The sequence below is a fragment of the Neohortaea acidophila genome (genome assembly GCF_010093505.1).
Source record: "Neohortaea acidophila strain CBS 113389 unplaced genomic scaffold BDY17scaffold_13, whole genome shotgun sequence".
Lineage (NCBI taxonomy): Eukaryota > Fungi > Ascomycota > Dothideomycetes > Mycosphaerellales > Teratosphaeriaceae > Neohortaea > Neohortaea acidophila.
The window spans coordinates 383154-402448 of record NW_022985522.1 but is presented as its reverse complement, the minus strand read 5'-3'; the positions used below and the strand labels follow the sequence as shown (position 1 = coordinate 402448).

General features: G+C 56.4%; 9 protein-coding genes across 9 annotated transcripts; 6 read left to right on the top strand and 3 right to left on the bottom strand.

Annotated features, from left to right (window-relative positions):
• Nucleotides 1-221: 221 nt before the first annotated feature.
• BDY17DRAFT_328252 (S-adenosyl-L-methionine-dependent methyltransferase) lies at nt 222-1139 on the top strand (the record flags this gene model as incomplete). Its single annotated transcript, XM_033737816.1, has 2 exons — nt 222-283; nt 338-1139. The coding sequence occupies 2 exons, from the start codon at nt 222-224 to the stop codon at nt 1137-1139; spliced, it is 864 nt and encodes a 287-aa protein (XP_033585301.1).
• Nucleotides 1140-1469: 330 nt separating this feature from the next.
• BDY17DRAFT_305746 (uncharacterized protein) lies at nt 1470-3940 on the top strand. The gene has a single exon (XM_033734905.1). The coding sequence runs from the start codon at nt 1567-1569 to the stop codon at nt 3661-3663; it is 2097 nt and encodes a 698-aa protein (XP_033585300.1). The 5' UTR covers nt 1470-1566; the 3' UTR covers nt 3664-3940.
• Nucleotides 3941-4072: 132 nt separating this feature from the next.
• Nucleotides 4073-5887, top strand: BDY17DRAFT_319372 (small GTP-binding protein; the record flags this gene model as incomplete). Its single annotated transcript, XM_033736270.1, has 2 exons — nt 4073-4093; nt 4232-5887. 2 exons carry the CDS (start codon nt 4073-4075, stop codon nt 5885-5887), a joined length of 1677 nt encoding a protein of 558 aa, XP_033585299.1.
• Nucleotides 5888-6098: 211 nt separating this feature from the next.
• Nucleotides 6099-6894, bottom strand: BDY17DRAFT_58366 (uncharacterized protein). The gene has a single exon (XM_033738525.1). It carries the CDS (start codon nt 6820-6822, stop codon nt 6310-6312), a length of 513 nt encoding a protein of 170 aa, XP_033585298.1. The 5' UTR covers nt 6823-6894; the 3' UTR covers nt 6099-6309.
• Nucleotides 6895-8066: 1172 nt separating this feature from the next.
• BDY17DRAFT_58039 (formate dehydrogenase) lies at nt 8067-10092 on the top strand. Its single transcript, XM_033738523.1, has 6 exons — nt 8067-8232; nt 8322-8448; nt 8569-8595; nt 8665-8840; nt 8896-9440; nt 9500-10092. Exons 2-6 carry the CDS (start codon nt 8446-8448, stop codon nt 9844-9846), a joined length of 1098 nt encoding a protein of 365 aa, XP_033585297.1. The 5' UTR covers nt 8067-8232; nt 8322-8445; the 3' UTR covers nt 9847-10092.
• BDY17DRAFT_58272 (Sec1-binding region of Mso1-domain-containing protein) lies at nt 10091-11527 on the top strand. Its single transcript, XM_033738524.1, has one exon. The coding sequence runs from the start codon at nt 10542-10544 to the stop codon at nt 11277-11279; it is 738 nt and encodes a 245-aa protein (XP_033585296.1). The 5' UTR covers nt 10091-10541; the 3' UTR covers nt 11280-11527.
• BDY17DRAFT_328248 (major facilitator superfamily domain-containing protein) lies at nt 11433-13336 on the bottom strand (the record flags this gene model as incomplete). Its single annotated transcript, XM_033737815.1, has 6 exons — nt 11433-11483; nt 11538-11604; nt 11665-11696; nt 11762-12166; nt 12238-13047; nt 13100-13336. The coding sequence occupies 6 exons, from the start codon at nt 13334-13336 to the stop codon at nt 11433-11435; spliced, it is 1602 nt and encodes a 533-aa protein (XP_033585295.1).
• Nucleotides 13337-13895: 559 nt separating this feature from the next.
• On the top strand, nt 13896-16874 carry BDY17DRAFT_305707 (rab-GTPase-TBC domain-containing protein). Its single transcript, XM_033734904.1, has 2 exons — nt 13896-15570; nt 15651-16874. The coding sequence occupies exons 1-2, from the start codon at nt 14028-14030 to the stop codon at nt 16709-16711; spliced, it is 2604 nt and encodes an 867-aa protein (XP_033585294.1). The 5' UTR covers nt 13896-14027; the 3' UTR covers nt 16712-16874.
• BDY17DRAFT_305705 (uncharacterized protein) lies at nt 16875-18722 on the bottom strand. The gene is made up of 7 exons (XM_033734903.1): nt 18134-18722; nt 17965-18074; nt 17820-17912; nt 17686-17765; nt 17172-17636; nt 17081-17107; nt 16875-17026 (listed from the first exon to the last, which is right to left on the bottom strand). Exons 1-7 carry the CDS (start codon nt 18360-18362, stop codon nt 16906-16908), a joined length of 1125 nt encoding a protein of 374 aa, XP_033585293.1. The 5' UTR covers nt 18363-18722; the 3' UTR covers nt 16875-16905.
• Between the last annotated feature and the right edge of the window lie 573 nt (nt 18723-19295).

Sequence of the window (19295 nt, the reverse complement as noted above, 5' to 3'; positions counted from 1 at the left end):
CAACGAGCAGGCTCCGGGTCAGAAGATACGTAAGCACTCGGCGTGATCTACCGTTAGCGCATCGACAACCCAGTCCAGCCAGTTAAGACTAGAAGGTATCTATGAATACCTTCGACCTTCATCTCTCCTTGTCTTCTGTTCAAGTGCTTCTCTCATCTCTTCCAGCACACTGTTGCCTCGCTCATCGTTTGTGAGGCATTGCCATTTATCCCGAGCACAAGATGGCCTCGACGCAAGGAAGAGGGTTCCATACAACTGACTCCGCCTATCTGCTACCTAATGAGTGAGTGAGAGAAGAATTGCGAGATTCGCACAGCACGCTGATCCTACCGCAAAGTGCTCCCGAGCACGAGCGCCTGGATCTCCAGTCCCGTGCGCTTAATCGAATGATGCACGATCAGCCCTTCCACGCACCACTGGTGCATCCGGAACGGATCCTCGAAGTCGGCTGTGGGACGGGCGTCATGACTGCCTACCTTGCCGCGGCATATCCCAACGCCAAAGACGTGATTGGTGTCGATCTTTCCGAGGTGCCACAGACCCATCGCAATGGCCGCGTCACATTTGTCCAGGGCGACATCTTCAAACTGGTACAAGATCCAGATTCGCCCGCGTTCGCCCCCAATTCCTTCGATCACCTCTATTCTCGCCTGCTGACATGCGGGATGACGGACTGGCGAGGGTACATTGCACAAGCAAAGGAATTGGTGAAGCCTGGCGGATGGGTGGAGCTGCAAGAATTAGAGGCCATCTTCTACGACCATGACCGACAGCGGATCGACGAGGATTGGACCTGGCACAAAGATATTTTTGCTGGCGCCAGGAAAGTCGGTCTCGAAATGGACGTTGGGCGAAAGCTGGAGGGCTACTTAAAGGACGCTGGTTTCGTCGACGTGGAGTCGCGGTTCTACCGATGGATGTATGGGAAATGGCCCGGCCATCCAGAGACGGACCTGATCGGCGAGTATAGTCTCAAGCATTGTTTGCCAATAATCGATCTCACGTACGACAAGGTGGCAGCACCGAACAAAACGGCGGACGAGGCGGAAATGGGGCGGCAAACGATACGTGAACATATGTCCATTATTGAACGCGGAACACATCAGGGTTTCCATGCAGCTTGGGGACGTAAGCCATGATTGTCACTGCGGCAATCACCTGGTACGCACAAGTGGACAAAGGGAGTTGGTGTGGCACTGCGGGCCTGAGGCCTTGAGAGGACTATAAACTCACAAGTATGGAGTGTACCTTTGGGCAAGAGTGTCTCCCAAAGCTACATCGATATATATCAAAAGCCCTCGTTTTGGAAGCGGTCATAGTGACAGCCTTGCGTCTTAAACAGCGGCTCAAACTCACGACCGAGCGTTTAAGCTTTCGTGGTGTCGGCTCGTGCCGATCATACGACGTCACTGGCTGGCTGCCTGCACCTTCACCCGCAATTTGAGTCAGCCCTGCATGAAAGTGCAGCATGTGAACTTCAGGTGAACTTTGGGTGAAATCGCCCATCCTCCAGGCAACTTTCCACCCTGGACTCTCACCGTCTTCCATCCCCCAACGACGGCCAGCATGTCGAGCGTCAAGCGTCGGTCCGCTCGACAGCGTGCCGAGCGCAAACGCTCCATCTACCACGAACCCGATTCCGACGACTTTGATGAAGGGGACGGTGACAGTGAGCACGAGTACCAACCAGAAGCAGAGGCTGCTGCAGGCCCCTCTCAGCCACAGCGCTCGAGAAAGCGACGCAAGACCTCCCGCCGGGCGAAACCCGAGACTCGCGCCGCCACAAAGCGGAAAGATCGGTTCAAACCGCGGCCGCTGGGGTGGATGAAGAAGAGGAGGGGAAATGGAGGCTCGGCGGCAGGCGACAAGAGCAAAGAGGATGTTGGACGGAAGTTCACCGGGCCTAGTGATGGAAAGATCCCGGATTGGACAGGCTTGCCTGCTGAAGTGCTGCGCAACATCTTCATCTTCGCATCGCAGCCTATGCAGGAACAAACTACGACGGCGAAGGCCAACGCTACGTGGCTCATACGAGCTGCGCGGACATGTCGAGCCTTTGCAGTACCAGCACTAGAGGCTTACTACGAGTCGCCTCTCCTCCACACGAGTCTGCAGCCGCACAACCTGCTAGATCTGGTCAAGGCGCCACAGGACTCGCTCTACATGAGCTACAAGTACCGAATCAAGAGCGTGATCCTCGACATCACACGCCTCGTATACGTTGCACACAACAAAAGGCCATTCCAGATATCTGGTCTACTGGAAGAGCTTCCGCGCTTGCAACACTTGGAAATTGTACATCCGATCGATAGTCCACCGTACCGACTTCAGTATAAGTGCCAGCGCTGGGAGTACCCGGTCGAGTTTGTTCAATCGTTGGACGCGGCAGGCTCAAGACTCAGAAGTTTCCGCTGGACAAGAGACATGGTTCCCATCCAAATGACAAATGATCTCTCGAACATGTACAGCTGGATGACTCAGGTTCATCTGAGCAAGTCTTTCGAATACCTGGAGCGTCTCGTGGTTTGTGGGTTCGATTTCAAAAACAGCGCCTCGGAACCCCCGGACGATGCTTCTGCCAGACCGCACGCATTAGCAACGACAATTTCGACACTGCAACACTTGAAAGATCTGACGCTCATCTCATGCGACATCGTCATGGAAGATTTTCTGGAGCATATTCCAAACAATCTCCAGCGACTGGAGTTGAGTAATTGCCTCGAGGTTACGAGCGAGCTACTACTCAACTACCTCGCCACGGGTGGCTCGCAGCTTCGCGAGCTCGTCCTCAATCATAATGCAGCCCTGAGTCTTGCCTTTCTCCAACAGCTCAGAGCGCTGTGCCCTCGGCTGGAGGTCCTCAAGATGGATCTGACCTATTACAGCGAGCGCATCACTTTCAACGACGCCATTGCGTTCTACGATCACCTTCTGACCGACGATCAGGTCCCCACTTGGCCATCCACACTACGCCATCTCGAGCTCATTCACCTCCAGAAATGGGAGGCAGAGGCCGCTCAAAACTTGTTCCGCTCCTTGGTGGAGGGCGCGAAAGATCTGCCGGACCTGCGACATCCGGTTATACATGCGCACATCAATATTCCCTGGCGCGACCGTGCGGGCTTCCGGGACCAGTGGATCGAACGCTTGCACAGAGTCTATCTCCGCAAGAAAGAAGAGCCCAACCCCAATCTCGGATCACTGAGACAATTTAGGTTGTGGAGAGACGCGGTGCACCGTGATCGAGAAGCAGAGAGAGTAGAAGTCACCCCCGGCTCCGCGAGCCGCAGATTCTCTCACGTCAGAGTCACACCTCGCAAAGTACCAGCAGACGCAGCTGCATATTCAGACGTCGAGTCGCCCGCACCCACCTCAGCCCGCAGAGGACCCCGCCGCAGCGTCCGAGTCGCAGAAAGCCAGTCCGCATCCACCGCAGCGGAGGAGTCATCCTCGTCGTCCGAGGACGAGTCCGATGGAGACTGGCGCAAGCAGCCAGAAAGCTTCATCCAAGGCCTATGCGATAAGGTCGAGATTAGCATTGACAATCAGCGGCCGCGGGAGAATCAGTACACCGAGGCGAATTTCCTTGACAGCGAGCCCAGTGGCGACGAAGACTGGCGTGAGGGCGCGGACGTCAGTGATGATGAGCGGTATGCCTGGTGACTACCTGCGCATCGGGGGATCAAATTGAAACGATCTTGGCTGAATCGGCGGTAGAAGAGGAGTGTGTCGGATCGAGAGATTGCTAGGGTCGTGAATGGTCTCCTGATGCGAATTGATGATCTCCAGGAAGGATGGGAGTTTGTGAAGTTGCCGATTCATTGACGATGGGCGGACATGTGCGATATTGATCCATGAATTATGTACTTTGACGAACACCTACCAACCCCTAAATTACTGTTGTCGTTCGAGTGTGAAGCCCAGCGCTTCAACGATTGGTGAAAGTTTGCCTGAGGCAGAACGCCGTCTTGGCGAGCGTGGACTTCCAGCGGATGCAGCAGTTGGACGAGCTGTTCAATTGCCTTTCCTTCGTTGATTGCACCATGATCCCAGACGTGCGGAGCGCCCATCAATGAGAGCGGTTGCCGCGAGTGTATGGCGTGCAACAGCGCAAGGTCGAGCATCGAGGCATTGCAGGCTTCTCAGCTCTAATGCACACCTCCGTCCGAGACTCCCTCGAGCGCTCGAATCACCACACACCCTACGGCAATTGAAAGTTTCTAGCACACAGAGATTCTACTCGTCGCTGTCTACCGGGGATGACTCCACCATCTACGCTCTTTCCACAGCGCCCGGACGAGCAGCCATAGCAATCGTGCGAGTGTCTGGCCCAGCATGTCTCGACATCTACAAGGCGCTCTGTCCAGGGAAACCGGCTCCCAGGCCGAGATATGCTACTTTGAGGACCATTTATGAGCCATTCAATGCCGCGCACGACGAGAATGTGCTCGACCCGAATGCGCTCATCTTCAACTATCCCGCCCCTCGCACAGTCACGGGCGAAGACGTGTTGGAACTCCACATCCACGGCGGCCCAGCGACCACGAAAGCAGTCCTAGCTGCGATTCCTCGCTGCACCACCGCCTCGAAACGCACGCGGTATGCGGAGCCGGGGGAGTTCACGCGCCGGGCCTTTATGAACGACCGGCTCGATTTGACGCAAGTCGAAGCACTCGGAGATGTCCTTTCGGCGACTACGGAGCAGCAGCGACGATTATCGGTTCGGGGGACGACGGATAGACTCGCAAAGTTATACGAAGGCTGGAGACAGCACCTGTTGTATGCGAGAGGGGAGTTGGAGGCTCTAATCGATTTCAGCGAGGACCAGCATTTTGACGAAAGTCCCGCGGAGTTGTGCGCTTCTGTCTCCGAGCAGGTTTTGGGGCTGCGTCGGATGGTGTTGGCGCACAGCCACAATGCCATGAAGGGCGAGCTGCTGCGACATGGCATTAGCATTGCTTTGCTTGGAGCGCCGAATGCGGGGAAGAGTTCGTTGTTGAACTGCGTTATTGGGCGAGAGGCGGCCATTGTGAGTCAGGAGGCAGGGACTACGAGAGATGTGATTGAGGTTGGTCTGGATCTTGGTGGATACTTCTGCCGCTTGGGTGATACTGCTGGGTTGCGAAAGCATCAACAGGGACATGGGGCAGGCAACGTTCAACCTAAGGATCTCATCGGCCAAATCGAGGAAGAAGGAATGAGGCGCACCAAAGCACGTGCTTCCGAAAGCGACGTCGTGATTGTCGTGTTGAGTTTCGAGACAAATGCAGCAGCAGCTCAATTACGACTGGACCCAGAAGTGGTTTCAACCGCATCTGAGCTCGTCCGAAGCAAAGACAACGTCGTCGTCGTAATCAACAAATCTGACCTGGCCACCAACCCTCAACAACTCGAACAAGCCATCCAGACCACGATGAGCGCGTTACCTGGAATCACAGCAGACCGCATCCACATCATCTCCTGCAAAGAAGCCGAGAACCCGCGCTCGTCCAAGTCCACTGCGCCATCCAACAACAGCGGCATCCAACCCTTCCTCCAAGGCCTCATCAACTTCTTCGCCTCCCTGACATCCCCAACAACCCCAGACGTCCCCGGCGCAGCCGAAGACCCTTCAATGTGGCAAGACTCCCTGGGCGCAAGCGAGCGACACCGCTTACTGCTTGTGGACTGTGCCGATCATCTCGAGGCATTTCTGTTGGCGGTAGATCCGGCGTTGGAAAGCGTCGACGGCGGCGTTGAAGACCACGGAGACGCTGATATCGTGGTGGCTGCGGAGCATCTACGAGCCGCGGCTGATTGCTTGGCGAGGATTACGGGCAAGGGCGAAGCGGGCGATGTGGAGGAGGTACTTGGGGTGGTATTTGAGAAGTTTTGCGTGGGGAAGTGAGGAGAAGAAGTTTCGAAGTAGCCGATACATTGAAGAGTACATGTACAGTGAAGAAGGCGAATGATGAGACCAAAGAAATAACTCCCAAGACGCAAGAAAGATTCGCCCGTCTAATCCAACTCCTGAAATGCGAAAAGACCCATCTATCAGACTCCCGGAGTGCAACCAAACTCCCCGTCTAACAACAGATTCCTGCGATGCAGATAGCTCCATCTCTCAGACCCTGGAAATGCATACAAGCCCATCTATCCGCTCCAGAAATGCGCACCACCGTAACCTGCTGCGCGCCGAGAAATGCTTGTGTCGCTGAACATCATCGTAGTTGAAATCATGTAAACTCCACCTCGCTCGAAAACACCGCAGCCCGATAGGTCGTGATCGAAAGTAAAACCGCCTCTCATAATGCAAGGGAAAGTCCCCTTCTACCAGAGAAGGGGCCGAGAAGTTTGGTGTTCGTTGTCGAGCACGAGGAGACTAGTTGTAGCCGCCTCGGCCACTGTCGTCACCGCTTCGGGCGGGGCTGGTGGACCTGATGCTCTTCGATGCGGTTTGTGAGGGTAGGGGACTGGATGGAGATGCTGAGGTGCTGGGTTGAAATGCGCTCTTGTTGTAGCCGCCGCGACCCATGGTTGATTGTGTTTCTGATAAGTTTGTTTGGAAGAGGAGATACGAAAAGCGAGAGATGGTGATGATGAAGAATAAGAAATACGAAAAGGCGAACGCTGGAAAAGCGTCGCTGATGCCTGAAGGTGCAAAGGAAAAGATGACTGGATCTTATGCTTTCGAGAGTTGGGATAGAAATGGGTTGTTTGGTTGTTGAGTTGGGTGAGGATGAGGAGTGGGCAAGTGTCGCAGTGAGATGAGGCTGGTGTCAGAACATGAAGCACACGGAAGGCTGCAGCTATATATCCTTCCTCCAAGGCGATGCAATGCATACTGTGTATTTGGACGCAGCCACGAGGGAGGATGTAGTCAGCCTGCGTGCCCTATTAACGGAACCTATCCGGGGATCATGGACACTCGCAGCGCCGCCACGTTTGTCGCTGCGAGATGATGTCGCCCTCGCATGCCCCCGGCCGCGTTCCGAGCGAATCAGCGTGGCGGACAACGACGGAAGGCCGGCAATTGATCGTCTTTGTTCGCTGGAAATAGCAATTTAGCTCATCATAATTGAGCAGCTAGCTACTCAAAATGGAGTATTTAGTCTACATTTTCGTCGAGGCGTGGTTTGCACAGCCCGGTGCTGCTGACAGCCTGGATGACTGTTCTTGTATTCACGCAGCAGATCTTCGGTCCAGCCGTTGTGTTCCGATGCGATACCCACAACTTTAATGCGCGAGTGCGGTGGGAGATGGGCTGCCTACTGTTAGCCTTGCGACAGCTGACTTGCATCAGCCTGGCGGGAGTTCCGGAAGGGCGGTTCATGTGGCGGACGGTGTATCGAATACTTGCAGCTGATGTGCAGTCTCTCACGTGTGCTACAACCGGGTGAGTTCCATGTGGTGATGATCAACGATCGTACAGGGAGACCGTAGGTCACAACTTGTCCCTTTGGGCATCCCAGCCTTGAGCCAGCGTACACTCAGCCAAAATGCAGTGGCTGAACATCCGCAATGTCGCCGCGAAGGGGACGGGGGTGTAGGACGTTGGGTATTCGAGAAGCCACGAAGTCCAAGAAGGCTCCGTTGCCTTCCGATCAAGAGAAGACGGTATAGGTAGACTAGCGAGGCAGAAGCAAGATCAATGGGGCTAGCAGGGCGGAGCGACCAAATTGGCACAGCTCCAGAATCTAGACATTTCCTGCGACACGGCTGTCATTTGAGTGGAGAGATATTTCGCGGTATTCGATATCGGGAAGCAGTGCTGCAAGCGGAGAATCCTCGGAGATGGGAGAACAAGCAGAACGGATTGGGCTGGATTAGGAAGGCGATTCCGTCCAATGGCCCGCAGCACATGAAACGAAAGACACGGCGAGTCTAGAGTCTGGATGGAAAACGGCAGGTCTGCCGCGGAGATGCGCAAAGGTCCAGGCCTGCAGAGACGGAGGGCGCACAGTCGCGGTGGGGAAGGTGTGCGGCACGATGACGGAAGTGCTTGGGCGGAATTCCGCTGCACTCGTGTAATGGCTACGTAAACGGTGGGGTCGAGATGGCGACGAGCGGAATAGAACACGGCGGCGGTAGCTGCTTGTAGCTCCTCACCAGCTCTGCGAGAATAAATACCTTGGCTGGAGGTGGAAAGATTGCCCGCAGCTCTGTCAAACCTCCATCATCACACACGCCTCCCATCCAATCCCGCCTGTTTTTGGTGGAGTTTCGCCCCAAATACAAATCACTTCCTCATCGGTACGTGGAATCCCCGCAAATAGCGGCGGCGGGCGTCGGCTGGATGGAAGGGGGAAAGGCTAATCGGTTGCTGCGTCGGCCAGGCAAAGGGCCAGAGCTTCCTCTCTCCGGAGCTTTCGACCATCTCAGGGCACTTAAACCCAGCGCCTCTTTTCTTCTTCTCCGTCACCGCCGCTCCATCATCCCCAAATTTCTCATCACCACTTCTTCACAATGGTACTTGCACGCTCTGCTCTCCGTCTCGCCCGCCCGGCGAGCTCTTTGCTCTCCCAGCGCATCGCCCCCGGAGCTGGACTTGGTGGGGTGAGGACGCTAACCGCTTCTTCTTCTCGACAGGGCAAGGTCCTGCTCGTGCTCTACGACGTATGTCGCGCTCCCGTCGCTCCGTGTCGAGCTTCAATGGCAACGGCCGTCTGACTTGCAGCTTCTCAGGGTGGTGAACATGCTCAGCAAGAGCCCCGCCTTCTAGGCACGACCGAGAACGAGCTTGGTATCCGCAAGTGGTTGGAGGACAAGGGCCACACCCTCATCACCACCTCCGACAAGGAGGGCGAGAACAGCAAGTTCGATCAGGAGCTTGTTGACGCCGAAGTCATCATCACCACTCCGTAAGCCCACTGCGAACTCGTCTAAACACCCCGCGCAGTCACTGACCCTCCACAGCTTCCATCCCGGCTACCTCACCGCTGAGCGTCTGGCCAAGGCCAAGAACCTCAAGATTGCCATCACCGCTGGTATTGGTTCTGACCACGTCGACCTCAACGCCGCCAACAAGACCAATGGCGGCATCACCGTCGCCGAGGTCACCGGATCGAACGTTGTCTCCGTTGCCGAGCACGTGCTCATGACCATCCTGACCCTCGTCCGCAACTTCGTGCCAGCGCACGAAATGATCGAGCGCGGTGACTGGAACGTCGCCGAGGCGGCCAAGAACGAGTACGATCTCGAGAACAAGGTCGTGGGCACCGTCGCCGTCGGCCGCATTGGTGAGCGTGTCCTGCGCAGGCTGAAGCCCTTTGACTGCAAGGAACTGCTCTACTTCGACTACCAGCCCCTCTCCAAGGAGGTGGAGCAGGAGATTGGCTGCCGCCGCGTCGACAGCTTGGAGGACATGTTGTCTCAGTGTGACATCGTCACCATCAACTGTCCGCTCCACGAGAAGACTCGCGGTCTGTTCAACAAGGACCTCATCAGCAAGATGAAGAAGGGTATGTTGATAGTCCTCACGAGACTCACTTCATTCATGCACCGCTAACGCCTTTTACAGGCTCATGGCTCGTCAACACCGCCCGTGGCGCCATTGTCGTCAAGGAGGACGTGGCCGAGGCGCTCAAGAGCGGCCATCTCCGCGGCTACGGCGGTGACGTGTGGTTCCCTCAGCCGGCCCCCAAGGATCACCCGCTCCGCTACGCAAAGAACCCATGGGGCGGCGGGAACGCCATGGTGCCGCACATGTCCGGCACGTCCATCGACGCCCAGGAGCGTTATGCCGCCGGCACCAAGGCCATCCTCGAATCCTACTTCAGCGGCAAGCACGACTACAGGCCACAGGATCTGATCGTGCACGGTGGTGACTACGCCACCAAGGCTTACGGCCAGCGTGACAAGAAATGAGCATGTGCGCAGGAGTGAGTGGGACAAATTGGAGGCGCTCGAGTGCTGGGAAGGAGGGGCGTGGTAGTAGTTCTCTATGGGGCTGAGGAGAGGTGCAAAAATCCGTACAGAATGCCGCAATGGAATAATTCTCAGCCACGTTACTTGTGTCCTTTTAGCCATTGCCATCCATGTTGGGGTTGTTGGTAAACCGCTCGAATGTGACGCCCTCATCTCATCTTCACGTGCTTCTCGGCAATACATAAATCCATCCCGCCCACGCTAAGTCCAGCCCTCCAGACGCCGTCAGGCCGCAACCTCCCACTTCCACCCTCCCACCTCGCGGCCCCATCCACACCCCGCCTCCTCTCGCCCCGCTCGACACATGTTACATTTCGAGCAACGGGCAGACGGCGGCTTCACCGCGACCTACAACGCGACAGCAGATCAGACGGCTTGGGAACCTCACTGGCCGCCCGTGGAACTGCTCTGGGGGTATATGATTCTGCTGCACTTTGCCCGACTGCTGCCCATCGACCCGCTCGTGTTGCACTTTTTGAGCGTCGTGTGGAAGTTTATGCCCAATACTGCGACGCCGGTTGTCACGGAGGGGTATCAAGCGATTGGAGGGTCTGCGTTTTGGTGATTTCTTGCCGGACTTGGTTGCCTTGGAACGGCGGCATCATCAGCTTCGAATTTCACACACCGACGACAACATGTCGGAGAAGGTGTCCTCGTACTTGGGCAATTTGCTCACGCAAACAACCACCCACTACAAGCAAATCCGGCGCACGCTCCTCTCTAACGAAGAAGACGGCGACACGGAAGACGACTCTCACATCACCCGAGTGCTCCGAGCATACTACACGGAGAAAGGCCGGCCCTTTCCACCATGGCTCCCGCCAGACCCCAACGAAAGCAGACGAACCCTCACGCCCCAGCCATATATGCAAGCCGCATCCGGCTACTTCAACGCCGCCACCGGCGCCGCCCGCCCCGCCATGGCCAGCGTGCAACAGCAAAGCCAAGTCTCGACCAGCCAGCGAAGCAGCTTGAGCGACTTGTGGGATCCCCCAGCCCAGCAAGGCGCCGGTGCGGGCCCACTGCAACCCCAGAGTCTGCGCAGTGTGCGCCGACAGCCTGCAGCGCCGACTAGTTATTCTTCAGGTGGCAATCTCGCTCCTCCCCCCGCACAAGCGCGGCCCTTGCCTTCGCAGCGCGCGGGCTCGTATCAGAGTATGCAATCGCAGCAGGCGCCTAGTCGGCCGTCTTTCGATCCTACCCCGCCGTCGAGCAGTGGTGGAGGGACTGCGCAGGACAGACTGAAGGCGAGGTTATGGGGCAGTGGTGCTGGTGCTGGTACTGGTGGAGGCAGGTCAGGCAGCCCCGCGAATGCTGGCTATCAGCCGCAGGGCGGTGGGTCTTCCTATGGATCTGGGGGAGCGTATCGGTAGCATCCCTCAGCCGTATGTCGAAACAGTTCGTGCATGCCGTGAGCATGTGCAGAACGGCGGCAGAGGGCCCAGCAGGTCTGACTTGTTCTGAAGAAGCTACCTATTGGTACCCCGACACCGAAATGAAGTTACGCACACAGTTACTCGTTACGCCTACTCATCGTGTTTCGCTCTCCTGCTCATCTGCCGAAGTCTCGATCCGTGCTGGCTGTGCATTAATAAGAAGGCGCTGATGATGGGTACAGCTGCACCACTCACACGATAGAACACAAACGGAAGAACCATGAAGCCCACCGAGATTCCACCCAGAAGCGAGTTGCCACCACTAATAGACGGCAAGCAGTCAGCGTCGCTTTGCATCATCAAGCATGGACTAGGGACATACCCTATTCCAAGCTTCTCGAAAAGCTGTCTTGCCTGCAGTCATCAACATCAGCCTCAATGTGCATACTACACGTCCACAACATCCGACAAGCACTTACGAAAAGAGGAAAGCTAGCCCCAAACGTAGCCCGAAAGAGCGCATTTCCGGCAAACACCGATGCGACGTGATGGGGATACGCCATGCCCAGGTAGTTGAGCACGGGAAAGAAGAGCGTAATAATGCTGACGGTGAAGAAGGCGCTGCCAATGATCGGCACGATCCAGGGGATGTTTTCTCGCGCGGTCCAACCGTACCAAAACAACGAGAGGGGGAGAGTGGCTGCGCCGAAGAAGGTGGGCAGCAGCACGGTCTCGGGTTTGAAGGTTGGGCTGGTGAAGCGCGGGATGAGGCCGTGCTTGATCCAGAGCAGGAAGCAGGGGAGGGTGATGATGCCGCCGACGAAGATGCCGAGGAAGGCGAGGCCTTGGGCGCCGCTGGAGAAGTGGTAGATGTCTCCGAAGACCTGGATGCGCAGATTGTTGGTAAGGTTAGTGATGCTGCCATGGTTGAATCAACGAGGGGGGCGCCACTCACCAATGGGAAGGATTCGAACCACGTGAACAACACGCCGTACAACAACGCCGTATACAGATCCAGGAAGAAGAGGATTGGCTCAGAAAACGTCAGCGAGAACGCCGTCCCGAGTACATTCGCGTGGTCCCGCCACGCATAGTGCGCCGTGTCGATCTCGCTTTGGCTTCTGAAGCGCTCGTGGCCAGTGGCTCGACGGATTCTCTTCGCGCGCCTATGCAGGATATTGGCCGCGCTCGTTTCCGGAAGCAGGAAGAAAAGCATGATGAGCACGGCCGATGCGAGCCACGTCACCACCCAAATCTCCCATCGCCACCCCTTTGCCGGCGCCACGAAGCCACCGACAATAGGTCCAAACACCGGACCAAGTACGCCAAAGAATCCGAGAAGAACAAGCCCGTATGCGGAGCGAGCAGGGTCGTACAGATCCGCAATCGTGCCCCCACCCGTCGCCAACGCCGGACTGCCGAAGAACCCCGTCAGGACGCGAAACACGAGCAGCATGCCCACATCCACCGCGAAGCCCGTCGGCACTTGTAGCAGAATGTACACCAGCAGCGTCCAGAAGTAGATGTCGCGACGTCCGACTTGCGGCACTTCGGAGAGCGGCGACCATAGCATGGGACCCAGGCCGTATCCGATGGTGTAGAGGGAGAGACCGAGCGTTGCGACCGTGCGGCTGACGTGGAAGTCGTGGGTGATGTCGGGTTCGCCGGGGACGTAGATGGAGCTGGCGATGTAGATTGCGAAGTTGAGGAGGTTGATCTGCAGGGCGGTGAGGAATTTGAGGGACTGCGGCCAGTTTTGGGGGTTCTTTGGCGGTGTCGGTTAGTTTTCGCTGTGGTTCGAATCGGCGGGTGAATACCTCTGGGTCATCTGCGTCGTACCATCCTACCAAGAAGACATGCGGATCGTTCGACTCGGTGGCATGGCTGTCCTTCTCCGGCTGTCGAGGTGGTTGATCGTTATCTGAACGGGTGTCGGAGTGGAGAAACTTCGACCGCAATCTCGAGTCGATCTCGTCGGGATACAAGAAACTGGAATTACGAGAGAGACAGCGAACAAGCTGGCCAAACGGCGTATCCCGAATCAGAGCAGCCATACTGACGAAGTCCGATCGGATGCGGATTGAAGAGAGAAAGGATATGAGATGGCTTCGCTTACGCTCTGATTTGTACTCGAAGCCAAGATATAACAGCTTGACGGAGTTTGGGCAGTGGAAATTGATTACATCCGGGCGATGACCTTTGATCAACTGTTCTCTAGCGACCTTGTCCAATCGAAGGCGCGTTTCGTTGTCGTCGAGAAGCTCTCACGGGCAAGCCAGTTCTCGATATGGTTTTTTGGGACTAGCGTGGGTTTTAAGCTTTCTGGGGAGTCAGCATTGTCAGCCTGAATCGTGCCTGAGGCGCCAAAGAAGGCGATGTCTTGCGGTTTGCTCCTAGACGATTTGGAGGGAAGTTAAGTGGTGGAGAGTAAAGTATTGGAATCGCGGCTTTCATAAAGCAAGGGTACTTTGAGGCTTGTGCATTGTCTAGAAGCACATCGAATGCGGGCAACGGGTGCCTGATTGCTTGGTGACTGACGATCGAGGCGGACGTCATGCACCGCCACACCCCGCCATACCGACCGCGTACTACACCTCGCCTTGCATGCTCTATACCTCTAGTATCACGAGATGACTACGCACGTACGACACAACATGGATTGATCCTCCTAACAAATCCAAATCCATAATCCATAATATTCTCGCCTGCTCAACAGCGCCCTTACCATCATCACCGCTCCTCACCATGCCACCCATCCCAAGCGCAGTGCAAGATGCGTTCGCCGACCCTCCGAGCCCTCCATCGCCAACCGCAAGCTTCTACGACTTGAGTGACGATGAGGAGGGCGGGTACAGCACCATAAAACACACTCGGACGGGCAAAGGCGTTAAACTGCTGTACACCAAGAGCAAGGTCTACCTCCACCCTACGCCGTCCGCCAAAGACAATGTCGCCGGCTACATCGCTTTGGTCCAGCAGAAGCCCGGCACAGGATCACTCTCGAGTCCGGGAAGCAGTAAAGACAAATCATCGGAAAAGCACAGCCTCTTACTGTCTTGGACGCCCGAGGGCAACTTGGTCGAATCTAAGGACATCTACACCAAAGTCGAGCTCGCCGAATCCGACTCTCCCCCCACACACTCCCCACTCGTCCCCGCTCCGCCCATTACGACGGAACACTCCTCTTCCTCCCTCGGCGCCTCCGCCTTCGCCGTCCCGCTGAGCGAGATCTACAGCATCACCGTCCGCCCTCCAAGCTCAGGCTGGTGGTTCGGCAGCATTATCATCAACACCCGCCACGGCAGCAGCTTCCCGCCCCTCTTCTTCCACGACTCCGAGTGTCAGTCGACGATTCAGCAGCGCAAAAAGTTGCAAAGAGAGACGTTCGACATCGCGGGCCAGCACGGAGGCGTATTCTGGGGCGGAGATGAAATCATCCGGTGGTTGAAGGCGTACGTCACGGCGGAGAGGAGCACGCAAGAGCCCAACATTTACCTCATTGACCCGAGCGATGCGGACAAACTGTCTTTTGCGAGTGGCGGGAAGCCGACGCCGCAGCACGTGAAGAATGTGCTAGAGGGGAAAAACAAGGACGATAAGGCTGCTGCGGGAAAGAATAAGGATGGACAGGCGGATCCCGTCGGGACGGCTTTGAAGCAGGCGCGATGGAGTTTCCTGGAGAAAATGAGCCAAGTCACCACCTTCACACGCCGCACGGCGCAGGCGGTCGCCGAGAACAAGAACGTGCCGTCGCATGTTCGAGCGTTGATGCGAAATCCGCAGGTGCAGACCGTTAGTGACGAGTTCGACTCTGCGCGCTTGTATCTCGCTAGATGGGCGATGGGCATCGCGGAGCAGTCCGAGCGCGAACGCAATCAACGTATTTGGACCGCGAAGGATTTACTGGAGATGGAAGACTCCGAGGTTGGGCAGTTTGAACTTCTCGATGCCGAGGCGATGAGTCTTACCGATAGGAGGAAGCCGGTGACGCAGCAGGAGTGGAATGGGTATTTCAACACGCGACTGGGCCGGTTAGAGAAGACGCCGGATGAGGTCAAGGAGCGAATCTTCCATGGAGGATTAGCTGATGACGGCGTGCGGAAAGAGGCGTGGCTGTTTTTGTTGGGAGTCTACGACTGGCAAAGCACCAAGGATGAACGACACGCCAAGATGAACAGCCTGCGAGACGAATACATCCGCCTGAAAGGCGCGTGGTGGGAGCGGATGGTGGACGAGCAAGGCACGCTGGAAGAGCGCGAATGGTGGAAAGAGCAGCGCATGCGAATAGGTAAGCCAAACCTCCCCAACACATCCAGTGTCCATACTGCTGATGATGCCCATTAACTGACCACGCAACGCACGCTGTAGAAAAAGACGTCCACCGCACCGACCGCCACCTCCCCATCTTCGCCGGCGAAGACATTCCCCATCCCGACCCCGACTCCCCCTTCGCCGAAAGCGGCACCAACGTCCACCTAGAGCAGATGAAAGACATGCTCCTCACCTACAACGAATACAACCGCGACCTGGGCTACGTACAAGGCATGTCCGACCTGCTAGCCCCCATCTACGCCATCGAGCAAGACGACGCAGTCGCCTTCTGGGCCTTCACAAACTTCATGCAGCGCATGGAGCGCAACTTCCTCCGCGACCAGTCCGGCATGCGCCTGCAACTCCTCACCCTCGACCAACTCTGCCAACTCCTCGACCCCGCGCTCTACGAGCACCTGCGCCGCCTCGACAGCACCAACTTCTTCTTCTTCTTCCGCATGCTGCTCGTCTGGTTCAAGCGCGAGTTCGACTTTGAGCACATCCTGCGCCTCTGGGAGGCCCTGTGGACGGACTACCTGTCCGCCGATTTCCACATCTTCATCGCCATGGCGGTGCTTGAGAAGCATCGCGAGGTGATTATCGGGCATTTGAAGGGCTTTGATGAAGTGCTCAAATATGTGAATGAGTTGTCGGGCACGATTGATTTGATGAGCACGTTGGTGCGGGCCGAGGCGCTGTTTGGGCGGTTCAGGCGCATGGTCGAGGCGGTCGATCGCAAGGCTGCGTTTCCTGCGCCTGCGAACGTAAGGCAGAGACTCCCTATGCCGCCGGATACATCGAAGCCCGGTGCGGATGGTAGACCGAGAGTCAGTTCTCAGTCTTCTTCGTCCGGTACTGCTGCTGCAGGGCCTCGAGCCGGTACCCTTGGGTCCATCATCGCGGGTACGCAGAGGAGGTCGAGTGGTGCCCCGGGTGGGGCAGTTACCAGCGGTCGCGAGCAGAGTGCCGGCCAACCTGGGAGTTCTGTTGTGCCTGAGGGCGAGGAGCCGGAGAAAGAAAGGGTGATTTCGCCGGAACTCAGAGCGCTGCTGAATCGCGAGGTGCCGAAGTTGGACAAGGCGGAGGTTAGGGAGCATGGAGGTGGGGTTGGGAGTTGATGGACGTCTCTTACTTACTCTGAAGGGATGTGGCACGAATGGTTTACGAGTTTCACGTAGGCATTGGAGTTGAAAGGCAATGGAGCTGGCGTATGGATCTTCATCGGTTGGCGATCGCGCTATGTATACTAGGCAGGGAAAAGAGATCTCCGGACTGCTCCAGTCTTCTCTCCAATTTGGCAAGCGTGTCATTTTCAACCCCTCGCGTTGTCCGCGTTGTGAAGCGCCTCCCTTCTGCCCGTCGAGTTGGGGTCGTAATATGGGCGTTCGCCAATGGAGACGACTCGATTCCCTTGTCGATTGCCCACGTAGTCACTGTTGCATTTCGTCAGCATGGTATCCTAGTACAGAGTTGACAGGAAGTCGTACTTGGTCCACGTGTGGAAGACAGATCGGCTAGAGGAAGAAACAACACGTCAGCTTGTCATCCCTTACGGCGTATAGTGAGAACGAAACTCACTTGTCCCAAATCGCCACATCCCCCTTGGCCCAGCGAAAGCGCACCTGCAAATCATGATTCTGCGCAATCGTATCCAAAAAGTACGCCTTGAGCATCTCGCTCTCCCGCGGCGCAACGCCATCAATCCACCCATCGCGCACCTGCAGCCCCGCGCCAAAAAGACTCTTCCACCCAGTGACGGGATTCGTGCGGATAACGGGGTGCGAAGCGGTGAAATCCAGCCCGTGGTTCTCCGGGCTGCCGCGCTTGCTGTCAAGCAGGGTGAGGTTGTATTTTGCTGCTGTGCGGTTGAATTCGGCTTGGTGGTGCGTGGCTGTTAGCTTTTCGGCGAGCTGCTGGAAGGGTGGCGAGAGGCGGTCGTAGGCTTCGTAGCCGCTGGCCCAGAGCGTGTCGCCGCCTCCGTCGTGCGGGAGGAGGGTGAGTTTGAGGATGGCGTAGTCGGAGGGGACGCGTTCGAAGGTTATGCTGGGGTGGGTGTTAGTTTGGGGTTGTGGGAGGGGATGAGATGAACTACTCTGCGTGCCAGCCTTCTGAGGCTAGGAGCTTGCTTGCGGGTGCGTAGCGGCCGGATTCGTCGTAGTGCTTGCGCATTTGCTGGGAGATGTTAGCGGCGGAGAAGATGTATAGATGGTGTGAGGAGAGTCAAACGGTGGAGTCAAGGACGGAGACATCATCGTCTACTTTTCCATGCTCATCGACGGCAAGACCTCGCTGGGAGTTGTGCAGTGGATGACGGTGGAACTGCCATGACATGTCAACGATTGTTTGAAACATGTTCTCTGCTGTTACTCACCGTCGATGTAGCAGGCTTGCCAGTCAACTCTCCCAACTTCTGACCCAGGATCTTCTGGTCCTCGATCTTGAGGTCCTGATTGCGGAAAAAGACGACACCGCGCTGTGATACTGTTCCTCCAGTCAGCCGAGTGCAACACATCCCGGGATGACAACACGTTGAAACTCACCAAGCACCGCTAGATCTCGGATCTTGGCGTCGTCGTGCAAGATGTCGCTGATCTGTAGCTTGGGGAACTCCTTGCCGATGACGTTGGTCACGTTGAACGACTCGTATTCATCGAGGCTACCGGAGTAGGGAATCGGCCGCGTGATAAGAGGGGGAGTGGAGGTTTTGAGCCCGTTTTTGGCATGATACACATTGGACACGGGTGGTTCCTCGACTGCGATGGGAGCCATGGCTGGGTTTCGTTCTTGCTTGAATGGTAGATAGAAAGCAAGGAAGACGGCGGGATGAAGAGGTCAAGGAAATGTGAGGCCGGCAAGCTATATCGCTGTCCACCGCTGATGTTGCCATCCTTGCTCCTCAATTGAATGCTTACCGCTGCCTTGGCCCGCGTACCTAGCCATTCATGTTGAAGCGTGTGGCCAGACAGGCGCAATGCATCATGAGCTTGCGCGGTTGCGTGATCCGAGAGCCCGCTGCTCGTGGCTCTGCACGCCGTCTCCCGAGTCCACGTGAGATCGTATGTCATACTGCGCGACATCTTCGTCGCATTCGCTAATGTTTTGTGAGTACTGGAGAGAGCGGCCATTCCACCGGTACCTCATCATGTAGAAGATCGCAGCTTCATACGGTCGCCATAGTTAGCTAAACGCACATACCTGCACCGCTCAGCCTAGTTCATCCCGCCCCCACAAGATTGCTGCATACGCAGTAATCAGCTTAGAGAACCTGATATGCGTACTACACGGTATCAAGGAGAAGTAGCACGTTCTCAGAAGCGATAACGGTCCCCAAGAAGATCAGAGGTACCCAAAAAATCGCAGAAATTCACCAAAATCGGGGGAAATCGCCAAAAAGTCACGTAGAGCAGACGGGGTTGTTGCATGGCGCGAAGTCTGTATCCATCAAAGAGAGCGAAGAATGGTTGTCGCACTGCGCGAACCCTGTATAACCCAAAGAGAAGGAATGATGGGTGTCCCACTGCGCGAACTCTCTACACCTCATAGAGAGCGAAGGATGGTGATCCCACTACGCGAACTCTCTACACCTCGAGGAAAGCGAAGGATAGAAGTCGTACACCTCGAGGAGAGCGATAGATAGGTGTCCCACTGCGCGAACTCTCTGCAACTCATAGAGAGCGAAGGACAGTTGTCGCACGGCGTGAA